Source organism: Phallusia mammillata, chromosome 4, assembly GCF_965637545.1.
Source record: "Phallusia mammillata chromosome 4, kaPhaMamm4.hap1.1, whole genome shotgun sequence".
Classification (NCBI taxonomy): domain Eukaryota; kingdom Metazoa; phylum Chordata; class Ascidiacea; order Phlebobranchia; family Ascidiidae; genus Phallusia; species Phallusia mammillata.
In genome coordinates, this window is record NC_137255.1 from 2,809,194 (window position 1) to 2,821,505 (window position 12,312).

General features: G+C 35.0%; 1 protein-coding gene across 4 annotated transcripts; it reads right to left on the reverse strand.

The window, feature by feature from the left end:
• Positions 1-153: 153 nt before the first annotated feature.
• On the reverse strand, positions 154-12,303 carry LOC145224230 (kelch-like protein 24). 4 transcript variants are annotated; one of them, XR_013859592.1, is made up of 12 exons: positions 10,518-12,303; positions 10,275-10,428; positions 9,861-10,075; positions 9,564-9,707; positions 9,292-9,373; positions 9,136-9,221; positions 8,711-8,897; positions 6,034-6,177; positions 5,602-5,760; positions 5,355-5,502; positions 605-1,101; positions 154-530 (listed from the first exon to the last, which is right to left on the reverse strand). XR_013859592.1 is itself a non-coding variant. In XM_080090681.1 (11 exons), exons 1-11 carry the CDS (start codon positions 10,677-10,679, stop codon positions 1,891-1,893), a joined length of 1,596 nt encoding a protein of 531 aa, XP_079946807.1. In that variant the 5' UTR covers positions 10,680-12,303; the 3' UTR covers positions 1,038-1,890. The 4 variants fall into 4 exon arrangements, 3 of the variants coding, with proteins under 3 accessions (XP_079946807.1, XP_079946809.1, XP_079946808.1); XM_080090681.1 differs by lacking the exon at positions 154-530 and having other exon boundaries at positions 1,038-2,005; XM_080090682.1 differs by lacking the exons at positions 154-530; positions 605-1,101 and adding an exon at positions 1,947-3,096.
• Between the last annotated feature and the right edge of the window lie 9 nt (positions 12,304-12,312).

Consider the following 12,312-nt stretch of genomic DNA (forward strand, 5'->3'; position numbering starts at 1 on the left):
TTTACTATACAGCTTCTCGACGGCATGAGGTTTTACCGGGAAGGCCTGCGTTTAAACAATGATTATTAAGTAGCATAATGCCAATCCAACAGAATGCCTCAGTCAGATCAGTGTTTCACACGAAGCTGTATCAGGGCACAAACCAGCAAAATATATTCTGCTTGAATTTGTATTGGCCAAAAACGGACACACGAAACATAAAAGGGTTGACACAAAACATTATCAAGTACTTTTGCAAATTTAAAAACTGTTTCATGACAAACAACTGATCCTGCTGTTGTTTATTGTTGTATATAGCGCATGAATCTGCATATGCTGTGCAAATGCTGCCTGGTCGTCGAACACGTTGATACACAACGGACAGGCATGACTGCGCTGAGCTGCATTACCACCACGTCTGCCAATAGATGTCGCACTTGAGGCTGAGGCCGGAGGAAGGTCCCGTCTGTGCACGCTGCTGTGATGTGTGCGAAGGTTCCCTCTAGTGGTAAAAGCACGAGAGCAGAGATCACATTGGTAAGGACGTTCGCCTGTTGAAATTAAATGTTTATCAGAGATTTTTTTCACTTTATGATTTTCGTAAAGATTTGCTCGATATTCTCACCAGTATGTGTTCTGTAATAAAGTTTCAGCGCGCTGGGACAGCATTGGTTTTTCACAAGTGGCTGGTTGTCGCCTGACACGCCTTCTATTGCTTTCTGCTGCTGCTTGCGGGCTTCACTCGCCTAAACTCCCATGTTAGAAGACGTCACCTTGCGCGGCATATCAGGCGGCGACACAGCGCTTGCGTCCTTCTTTGAAAACGACTTCATGTTGGTAATGTCACCAGTCAAACCCGACGCAATGTTTTTGCGCAACAAAGCGGTCACGTGGGAAGGCTTGGAAATGAAGTCGACTGTTGCTGCATGGCTTGTGTGAATGGATTTCTTGGGTCTTCACCGTTACGTCGTGGTGATGAGCCCATTCTTGTCCCGAATATCGCCTCTCGCTTTTCCTCGAGTGACGTCATCACTTGTCGAGTAGCTACGTCATCCAACCGTTCCCAGGGATTCCCAGGTGGCAAGGACGCCGCAGCTGCCAGGGAAGCGATTTTGTTGGGTTCTGACCGATAATGGGAGTATGTTAAGCTATCACTGCAGGTATTTTTATGTTATTAAATTGGCAATAAATACTAATATTCCGTTACTTATATTAAATGCCTGAAAATATGGTGGAAACACAATGTAACAGTTTTACAGGAAGAAATACACAATTAACCATGTTTAAAGAGATTCACCCACAATATAATGCAATCAGAAAACCAGGTTAAAACTAATTACATTTGAAATATAGCTGTTTTAACTCCACAGTTTTATACATGAAATACAAAACAAGTAAACGTTGAGTACAAATGAATAGTACAGCATTTTTGCATATGTAGTCAGTATAGTGGTGTTATACTAACTAAAGTTGTTGGTAGGGGTAGTCTTGTTTTAAATTGATATAATTTAGAGTTTGAAATCAATGATAATGTTTAAGAGACTAACATAACCTAATACATCCAAAACAAGTGCAATTTAAAAACAAATATGAACGAAGCACAACACAGTAAGATGTTTGCGTAGAAACAATAAGAGACCTTGTGACTAAAATAACAAAAAATTAAGTAATAGTAACAGTTTATTAATCTAAACCTTTTAAGGGGTTTCATACAAAAAATCTTGGACTAAATTCTATCTGTCTAGCTGTGACACAAAAATCAAATTAATATGCAATTTCTAAAAACTTGTCTACAATAAGGGTAACAGTATTAAAATCTATGACAAAATATGTTTTTGGCATGTAACAAAATAGTGAAAATTAATCATACGGAACTCTTATCAGACAATGATACCAAATCAGGAAAATATTTTAAATTGCAACAACAGTGGCACCATCAATTGGGTTTTCCATTTCAAAGGCAATTGTCCAAACATTAGAAGTTGGTTTATAAACTTCAACTGATGTTAAGTCTTCTCCATCAAACCTGTTAAAATTTGCTTTTTTCAGCTTGACACAAAGGAGAGGTCCAAAAATTTGGCCTAAAGCTACTAATAAATCTTTTTGTTTATCTCAAATCAACAACCCATTTGATTACATAAGTATTTTTTTCAGAGTATAGGGCCGTGTTGCCTTATATCAGGGGTCTCAAACATGTGGCCCTCCAAGAGTTTTTGTGCTACCCTCGAAGTAACTTTAAGAAGTTATGTGTTTTACACAAACTGAATAATATCCTGTCAGACCAGTGAGTTTACATGATAAAATCATATGTAACAGTTAAATAAGATGATTGTAATAACCATCTTTAGAACTAGAATAGTGGTTTTCCTATATATTGCCAGTTTTCATTGTTAAACTGGAATAGAATTATGATTTTTAATCCGCACATAGCTTTCCCTGGCCCTGTTAAGTTTCTACATACCAACAATACGCTTTTTTATGGCTTTTTATGTCCAAAACCTGTTCTGAAACAGTTTTATTAACACTTTCAGTTTGAGAAGTCACGTTACCCAGGTGTAACAAATCGTGCTGTGTGGTCGCTCTGCGTTTCGAAACATGAATAAGTTGACCTACATTAACGTTTACAGCGCAATATAACTAACATCGTAACATCTTAATTCCAAGCAGTGAAAATATGGTCAAGTGACGACTGCAATCATGCGTGAAGCAGAGGATTTTTTTTTCCATGCGCCACTTCGATCAATCACTCCTATTGCGTCAGCTGTGCACTAAGCGAGCACAAATTTGACAAAACACAGCATGTAAAAACATAGTTGGGGTTGTAAGAGTAATTACTGAGCCGATTGCACTGAAATTTTTAACAGCCAACGAGGAGCAGCCTATCCACAGCTGTTCAAAAAAATTCAGCAGGTTAAGTCATGTATTTCTGACCTCATTAACAAATGAACAAAATACTTTAAAATACGCTGCAATGCACAATTAAAAAAGTATGAAACTCCAGAATCATCTGCTTTACCAAGTATAGCCGTTTTAAAAATTTCACGTTTTGGGGGGCTTTGGGTGAACCGAGGAATCAAACTGGGTCAAAATTCACATGAACCATCTTTAGACCAATATCTATAATGTGTGTAAAGTGAAAAAAGTTTGAACCATTCTTTCTTGACCAAAACGTGGGAAAAAATCCGCGTTAGACGGAAAAAAAGAAAAAAATATAGACAAAAACAACATGTGTCCCCTGTAGGGAAGGGGATCCATAATTAGCAATTGCGATTGTTGTGTCATATTATTTGCATTGTTGCATCATAGGATGTCATTGTTTTTACTCAAAGCAATAAAGCACAGTTGGTTCTTTCACTTGGCTACACTGTATATCTGATTCTAATTGTATTTTTTTTCATTTAGTCAATAGCATAAATGAACATTTTGATTTTTAATCATGCAATACTTTTGTTGTCATGTAACACCGTAATAAATGTTTTGATGTGACCCTCCACTTAAAAGATTGTTTTTGGCCATTAAAGCTATTTGAGTATGAGACTTCTGCTAGGTAATAATTACAGTTTGGCTCAAAAAATTGAAAACCATTTGCAAAAAGACATTTTAACCTGTTAGTTTCTACCTAATCATTTTGCATCGAGCAAAATGTGCTTAGTAAGTAACTCACTATTGTGTTAATATTAAAGTGTTAATCACAAAGACAGAAATATTTAATTTACTCTTAAAATGCAAATGTAGAGGGGTCATTTTTTAACACTAAAAACAGAACAAGATTATTGAGCTTCAAGTGTGCAAGTGCATTAGTCAAACTAGTTAAACTAGAAGGGTGGCATAGCACATATTGCCCTTGCATATACACTATAACCTATTTTAAAACATTGATATATTTCCTATGCTTATTTTATATTGGGTCCCATACCATCCACTGTCTTTTATAACCTTGCAAGCAGAAACTCATGGGTCCCCACACATGCAAGGTTGTAGATAATGTATTCAAGAGATAACCATGTGAAAGTTTAGTGTTGTAAGGTAAAATGCAGTGATCAGCACTGGGCTTAAATAATAATATGTAGAGTACAAACTATATAAATTTAGATTCACCCCAGATATTGTTTGAAGTATGTCCTATTTGTTGTTCTTTTTCAAAGAAACGAAGGAGTAAGTGGCATAATGGGGTAAAACAAAAAATGAATAGCAAATTCTACAAGCTGTCCAATTTTCATTCAATTCAAACATTGTGAAGAGGGTTACACATTTTAGAGATTAGTTGGTTAAGTTGTGGTGCTACAGGGCAAAACATAACATTTGAGAACTTAGTATGTTTAATAAACTTTACAAATTTCATATAATTACGACGTTTTTTAAAAGTTCATTTATTTTTTAGGCCTAGTTAAGTAAATGTTGGGGCTACAAGGTAAAACACATCAATTGAAACCTACAAATAGCATAGTCCACATACTACCCAAATTGTATCCAATCCCAACACTGTTTAAAAAACTGACCCATTTTAGGGGGCTAGTAGGGTAACTAATGGGGTCCGACACACAAACTAAAAAAATATGAAACCTCAATGACTCAATCAATAATATTGCACAATTTCAGCCCAATCCGCCAATGTTTAAAATTTTGACCACTAGCGGTGTTTTGAGCAGCAACCGTTAATGTTTCTTACGTCATAGGGCTGTTAACAACCCCTAACTGCCATGGCACAAAAATGTTCACCAAGCAATCCACAAAGTCACAAACGAGTAACATACAATTCCTTGCCCTTGTAACACTATTGAGCAACAGAAATCTTTCGTTTGTGGTGCCCAGTAACATACAAATACGTTTTACAATTTGTGGCTCGTGAGGTAAATGTTGGGACTACAGGGTTGAACACACCAATCGACATCTATAAATGGCATACTCTATAAGCTATCCAAATTTTAGCAAATTCTGACACTGTTTACAAACTCACCCATTTTAGAGGGTAGCGGGGTAAATACTAGCGTTATTAACAAAAACAAAGTGGGATGCACATCTACATAACAAAATCTACCATCTGTGTAAATTTCATCCAAATCCATCTAACATTTGATGGAAAAACGAGTCGAACAAACTTTGGGAAGAAAAAAACCATTTTAGGGGGCTAGCGGGGTAAATACTGGGGTTATCAACAAAAACAAAGTGGGATGCACATCTACATAACTATATCTACCATCTGTGTAAATTTCAGCCAAATCCATGAAACATTTAATGGAAAAACGAGTCAGACAAACTTTGGGTAGAAAAAAAAAGAAAAACAAAACAAAAACATTTTGAGTAAAATCAATATGTGTCCCCTCAGGGAAGGGGACCCATAATTATTCCTAGTAGCTTTAGTTGACTATTCTTACCCTCCAAAGACAAAGATTTTGTTTCTAATGACACAAGCAGATGAATAGTAGCGAGCGTGTTTAAGTGATGCTACATACACCCATCTTCCGATCGCTGGATTAAATCTTTCAACAGTCGACAAGAATTGGCCACGATACCCCTGTCCACCTGTTGGAGTTGTAAGATTATAAGTTACAAGTAAGGTACTGTAATAAGTCAAATTGATTTTATTACGAACATAGACAACAATAAACTTACAACTTTTACCTATGGCATATATGTTTCCGTCCAATACAACACATGCCAAACCCTTTCTTGCTTGATTGAGAGGTGCAATTTCATTCCATACACCACTCCACACATTATATTGTTCACATGAAGACAATATTTTTCTGCCATCATAACCTCCAATGCAATAAAGTGAATCTAAACATTGCTACCATTAGAATCAGGGCATTATCACAAAGTTATGTTTTTACCAAAATATTTATTCTTTTGATATTAACTGCCAACTTTTGGTCCAAAAAAGTTTGTCCACACAATAATTTAAACAAATACATCACAATTCCTACATTGTCTTTGAAAGCTCATGGATAGAAAAATAGCAATTAGAACGTTGACCATTCATAAATGTGCATAAAGCATAACTACCATTCAATTCTGGTAACCTAAAATCTATACAGATTCTTGTTTACTCACTACGGCAAACAACAGTTCCATGTTTAGCTCGTGCATGCCACATACTGTTTACTCTCATCCACTTGTTGTTGTAAATGTTAAACTTTTCACAACTTGACAGGTCATCACAATGCTGACTGCGACCTCCAGTAACATAGATGTGATCTGCAGAAGGAATGGAAAATATAAAATGTTTAAAAAAATAGTTCTCTGTGAGATTGGAATCTGGACAAATATCGAAGCACAACAACAATGCAAGCCTTAATTTGCTGCTCAAAGTAGTTGGTCTTTTTGCACATATTTGTTTAGTATCAATAAAAAGATTAAACCTGGGTAAAACACAGACACAAATATACTGCTATTTAACACCAGAATGGTGGCTTAGCACATATTGTCATTGCACATACACTTTGAGCTCTTTAAAAACATTTATGTGTTCCCTAAACTTATTTTATATTGGGTCCTGTATTATACAATTTTTTTTGTAACAGGCAGAAACTTATAGGCTTTCACACATGCACAGTAGTAAATAATGTAATTTGGGAGACAACCATGAAAATATTTGATGTTGTAAGGTCAAACACAGCAATTAATATTCTGCTTCAGTAATCATGCAATGTAAAGTACAACCAGCCAATTTTATTCACTTTAGACATTGTTTGAAGAAACGGTTGGGCTATAACTTTTTCCATAATTTAGGGAATAAAAGGACTAAATCAGTGGTTCTCAAACTTTTTTGACCGCGACTCAAATCTGAGTTATATGAACATCTCACGACCCAAGCTTCAAACATCAAAAAATATATTTTTTCTGATATGCATAAAAAAAGACGCAGACAGCTAGTTGCAGTATTAATTACAAACAAATGATTTATTTTAGCGTGTATGATGAAATCGAAATTTTTCCTTATAAATTTTTTACAATTTTCAATGCACGGCTCTATTTTTCTTTCAATAAACCACTTGAAATTTTATAATCAGTAAAAGGTCTGTGATTCGACTTTTAACTATGCTGTTCAAAATCGAGACTGCAATTTTGAGGCCAGGTCGTCTCCGCATAGTTGTCTGCCCATGTCAAATGGCTACAGGCTTAACGGGGTCGATTCGTTTGACAACATCGCATAAGACAACCCACATCGTGGCTTTGCAGCACCATGATCATTGATAGAAGGGAATCCCAAATCTAAAAATGTTTCCTTGTATGAATGCTTATTCATCCTTAAACACTAACTGTTACATCTCCAAGTTCAGTTGTGCATGATTAACTTGTCCTAATATTTCCCCTGTCTACGACGTTACAATCACAATTTGCCTAACAGTAAAGTTGGAAGCCTATTTTTGTCTGTATGTGGTAATGATTGGTTTATTTTACTGTACAACGAGGTCAAGTGAGGTGACTTTACTTCTACATTAGGTGAATTTGTTTGTGTTTACTTAATGCAGTAATAGTTTTGGGTGGCGATCCATACTTTGAGAACCACTGGACTAAGTCATGAGACCATAGGCGTCGAGTTTTACAAAAATGCAAGGTGGCGGACGTAACTTATGACGTCACTAAAGTGTGCAACCACACAAGCTCCAACTCAAAGCAGAAAAACTTTTTAAAGAATGCAACGTTCGTCAAAGTCTTAAAAAAATATACCAATGTTCATTTGAAACACGTTGCTTTAGCGTTTTGATTAGTTTAGCAATGCTCAGAAAATGTTTCGTCAAGTTGTTGCTCTTGTATCATCTAAATAACCAATTATTACAGTACAATATAATGGCCGAACCCTTACTGCCAACAATTGTGTTTTTGACGTCATAAACAGGGCACTGACCAAAACAGGTTGCAGTTTTAAGTCACGTTTCGTTGCTTTTATGTCAGCATGCTTGTGTAAAAGCAAAATTATGACTAAATTTTCTCAGATTTTCTGATGTTTCATATTATACCTCTACAGACAAATCAAAATATCCACGGTGGCCGCCACTGTGCTTTACGAACCCAAGGTGGCGGCGCCAACCCGCCACTGCCCACTTGGCGCCTATGCATGGGACTACGAGGCTAGACATGACAATTTTTATTTTGCATTTTTCAAAGAGCATGAGGGAAAATGATGGGGCTACAGGATAAAACACAACAGTCAACAAGTTAAAATGGCATTTACATGAACTTTTCAAATGTCATCAATTTTAAAGATTGTTTAAAAAAGTTAGCCTTTTTGAGGGGTTAGCAACTTTTATATGAAACGAAAAAATACCATTAAACCACAATGAACAAAACCACAGACCACAGTCCTATAAAATTTTGTCCCAACAGGCCTTTGTTTAGTCTTTTGAACACTAGAGGTGTTTTAGCAACAGCCGTTCATGCTTCTGATGTAAGGCTGTCAACACAACCAATAACTGCAATTTGCAAAATAGCAGCCATCATTTGATGCAATATGATCACAAATACAAGTTTCTATAAAGTTGCTTTTATAAGACTATTACACCACAGGAATTTTTCATTTGTGGTGCTTAAAATTAGGACATGGATGGTTTTGTGATTGTTATTCAGTTTTATTTATGTTTACAAGTTTAATGAGTAATTTGGGACATGGTTATTTTGTTGTGTTGATATGCACGAAACTATGCTACACATAATGCACCACAGCAAAAGCTTTCTAACAACAACAATCTGTCTATAGCGGCTACAAATTTTACCTTTTTAAACTAACCTGCTATAAAACAAGATCCAAAATAGGAGCGAAATTCCATCATATTAGGCAGCACATTCCATTTTGTTGGCTTTTCCAAGTTTAACATTTCACAACTTCTACCAGATTCATCATTCCATCCTCCAGTCACATAAACTTTATTTCCCACTTTTACTGAGTTGGCTCCATCTCTTTGAAAGTTAAGTTTCTGATGAAAAAAAAAAACACGATAATACTCACTATATTTTGCTTGACTCACTATATTTGTATTTGACTCACTATTTATAATTTGACTCACTATATTTTGCTTATTTGCTACTTATTTTTGTAAAATGCTATTTTTTTGTAAATCAAGTGATTTATTTACTTTTTGGCATGGACAAGTAATTTATCTTTCTTTTACCCAAAATTTACCCTTTTGCCCAATTTGAACCCAAAAAACTCACTGGCAGATGAGTTGGTTGCTTAGCAATGAGATCATAAACAACACAATTATATGAAGAATACTCTCCACCAATGATCAGAAATTTGTCTGTGTAAAAATGGAGGACTTTGGTTTTTAAAATTTACTTAAAATATATCTTTACTTAAGAAATATTTACCAATAGTAAAAGTTAGTCGAATAACTTTTGCTAATGCATCAACAAGTAAATGCAAACATTCTGCATTGTTTCTCACTAGATCCTGTACAAAAATATACAAATAAGTTTAAAAAAATATAGCTAAAACTAAAGTAATGTAATTTCAATTATTTGGAAATCAATGGAAACTTTTCATATCATTCAATCTTTTAAACAAATAAGCATTTTTATACAACTGCTGTCAAATATGTTTGCACAAATACAGCAATTATAAAATCTATTTTAAGTTTTACCTCCGTGGAAATTTGGGCAAGAAATTCAGGGCTCATTAAATTAAAATCTATTTGTGATAAAAGATTTACAAACAATTCCTCGCGCTGAAGAGGGTTATGATTGACCCATTTCACAATCCCAGTAAAAACAGCTTCCTCACAAGTCTGATAACATAAAGAGTAAAGCTTAAAAAGGCAAAACTACACACAGTACAATTGTAATAAACAATTTAAAAAAAATTAATCATAAACATGACTGCCAAAGAACTTGTGTATATAGAATACATCATACAATTCAAAAAATATATCAAAACATACTTTGTTTCTCAGCTTGATAACAGCAGACAAATCATCAACATCAAGTTGCACAAAATCATCATGTTGAACAACTGCTGCAAAGCTGGTTGTAATTTCTTGGTTTGTTTTAACAAACACTTCATCCAGATTGTATCGCTGAGCATAAGCTCGAAGTTTCAAGCAATTGTCAGTAGATACAAGTCTGAGCATAACTGTTTTGCAAATCTCCTTAAGGGCTGTGAATTTAGATGTTTTTTAGATTTATATTGAAGCGCTCAAAACATGCAAGAGGTAAAACAACCTGAAACAGATGGTTATATAGAGGCAATGGTCAGAAAAGAAAAGGCAAATGACATGCTTCGTTGAGTATGTAACTGAACTCTGTGGTAAGGTCACTGCAATTTGAACAAAAGTACTTAGGTAAATATTTCCAACCTTCCAGTTCGGTGTATTCTGCATCATCTAAGATGTCTGTCAAATTTTCTTCAGTAATTTTAATTCTGCCAGAATAAATGAACTCAATAAGATTTGCAAGTCGCTGATGTGGAATCTGGAGCATCTTAACAATGCCTTCATATTTCTCTTTCATCTGCAAAATTAATAGCACATTTTATCCCTTATGTAAGTGTCTTCCACTGGAAAAATTATTGGCATTAACAACTAAAAAGCATTAACAACCTCAATATTAAACATCTTCTTGAAATACTTGGAAACAAGCATCATAATATTTTTGTGAACTGGAAATTGTTTTCTTTCAGACTCCAGTATCAAATCACAAGTGGAATCCTTCGAATTTCGATCTCTATAATAAAAACATGATATTTTTTTATGCAAACACATTCAGCAACATTATAAATTTTGGCCAAAACACAACATGTTACATTCACTATTTATATTCGATTTTACACACCCCCTTTTTCGACACTAGTAGGATAAATAGTTGGGCTGTGGTGTCAAACATGGAAATTATTACAGCATTAGGATAAGCTAAAGCTACAACTTCCAGTCAAACCCAGCAATCCCTATGAAGCAATACTTTATTCAAAAAATATTCACAACTTTATTTGTACGGACCTAAGAAGTTTGGTCGCCTGTGTAAAGAAAGGCAGCCAGTTGGGTTTTGCTATCAATACATTTTCGACACAATCATAACTTATAATATCTTATTTCATCACTCAAAACACTGTCTTCTAAACAACACCCTTACTCTAACACTTTTACTGTTTTATTTTTCATTACTACTGCAAATATTCTACTGTCCATGACTAATGCAGTTTGATATTGAAAGTGAATTAAACAAACAGCTTTAAACTGTTTGGCAAAAGTAAAAGATCTATCTCATATATGCCAACAGTTAATAGATAACTAGAAGAGTGGCTTTCTGATATACTTCCATTTTATATATATTCTATACGATATTTACCAATTTACTATACACATCATTTGATCTACACATATGATTGTTTTTGTAAACAAAAACTAATGGGTCCCCACACGCATGTTTGTGCGGATTTACGGTAAACAAATGTTGCGGTGATTTTTACATTCTTAAGGACAAATTTTTAGAAAGCATTAACCCAACAATAAAAAAAATTGTTCGCATTCTTTTTGCACTATTATTGTCATATAATTACAAAAACTTTAAAAAAGAACAAAAAAAATAATTTCAATTGATTCTCTTGCTTTGACCCAGATATTGTGGTCCAAGGTCAGGTTTCAAACACATTTTTTTCTAGAAAGCTGTAACAGTTGTGTTACAGACACTTTAAATTAAAAAGCAATTTGCTACAAGTGTATACATAACAAATTGTTTTTCATTTAACTTTGTTTCGCAAAACGAGTACCATTGACCTGTAGTAACCTCTCAGGGTGCACACGCCAAACGACTGTTTGACCTTTTGACACCGTTTTCAATAGCACGCCGTCATTCGTGTTCAACAATACTGTTAAGCCTAATTTATACATGCCTTGAGTATTGACTCCTAAATTGATTGTTAAAAAACCGCTACGTTATGAAGAAAGTTCTGAGCTGTGTTTGTAATACCGACTAGTTGACCTTAAGTAACCCGTGATCATGCGGCGGCCAACCTGACAGCGAGCATTTAAAAAAACATTTATTTGGCAAAAAAGTCAAGTTAATTTTTTCATCTTAACTTTTATTAACAAAGTTTTTCTTGACATATACAAAACCGAAGCACGGTTATTAGGCTTAAATCACGTCATAGGTGTAAAACCTTCGCCAAAACTAAAAATGTGAGTGATAACTTAATAAAACGACATAGCATTGCTGTGCAAAACAGCTGATTTCTAATCACTGAAACGATGTCTCGTAAAACGTCTGTCCGACGTCAGGCTGAGCCCTCCCGCTGTCGTAAACCAGTGAGTTACTCTCTTGGTACTTCTGCCTACAGTGTCTTTCTTGACCAAACGAGCGTTAGACACATTTACGTTTTGGGGGCCTGTGGGTGAATCT

Excerpts from the sequence above, each read along its gene's own strand:
- LOC145224230 (XM_080090681.1), bottom strand. The coding sequence starts at position 10,679 with ATGTGTTTGCATAAAAAAATATCATGTTTTTATTATAGAGATCGAAAT. Across the intron at positions 9,374-9,563 it reads TTGCCCAAATTTCCACGGAG|GATCTAGTGAGAAACAATGC; the intron begins GTAAAACTTAAA and ends ATTTTTGTACAG. Across the intron at positions 5,761-6,033 it reads TGGAACTGTTGTTTGCCGTA|ATTCACTTTATTGCATTGGA; the intron begins GTGAGTAAACAA and ends AGCAATGTTTAG.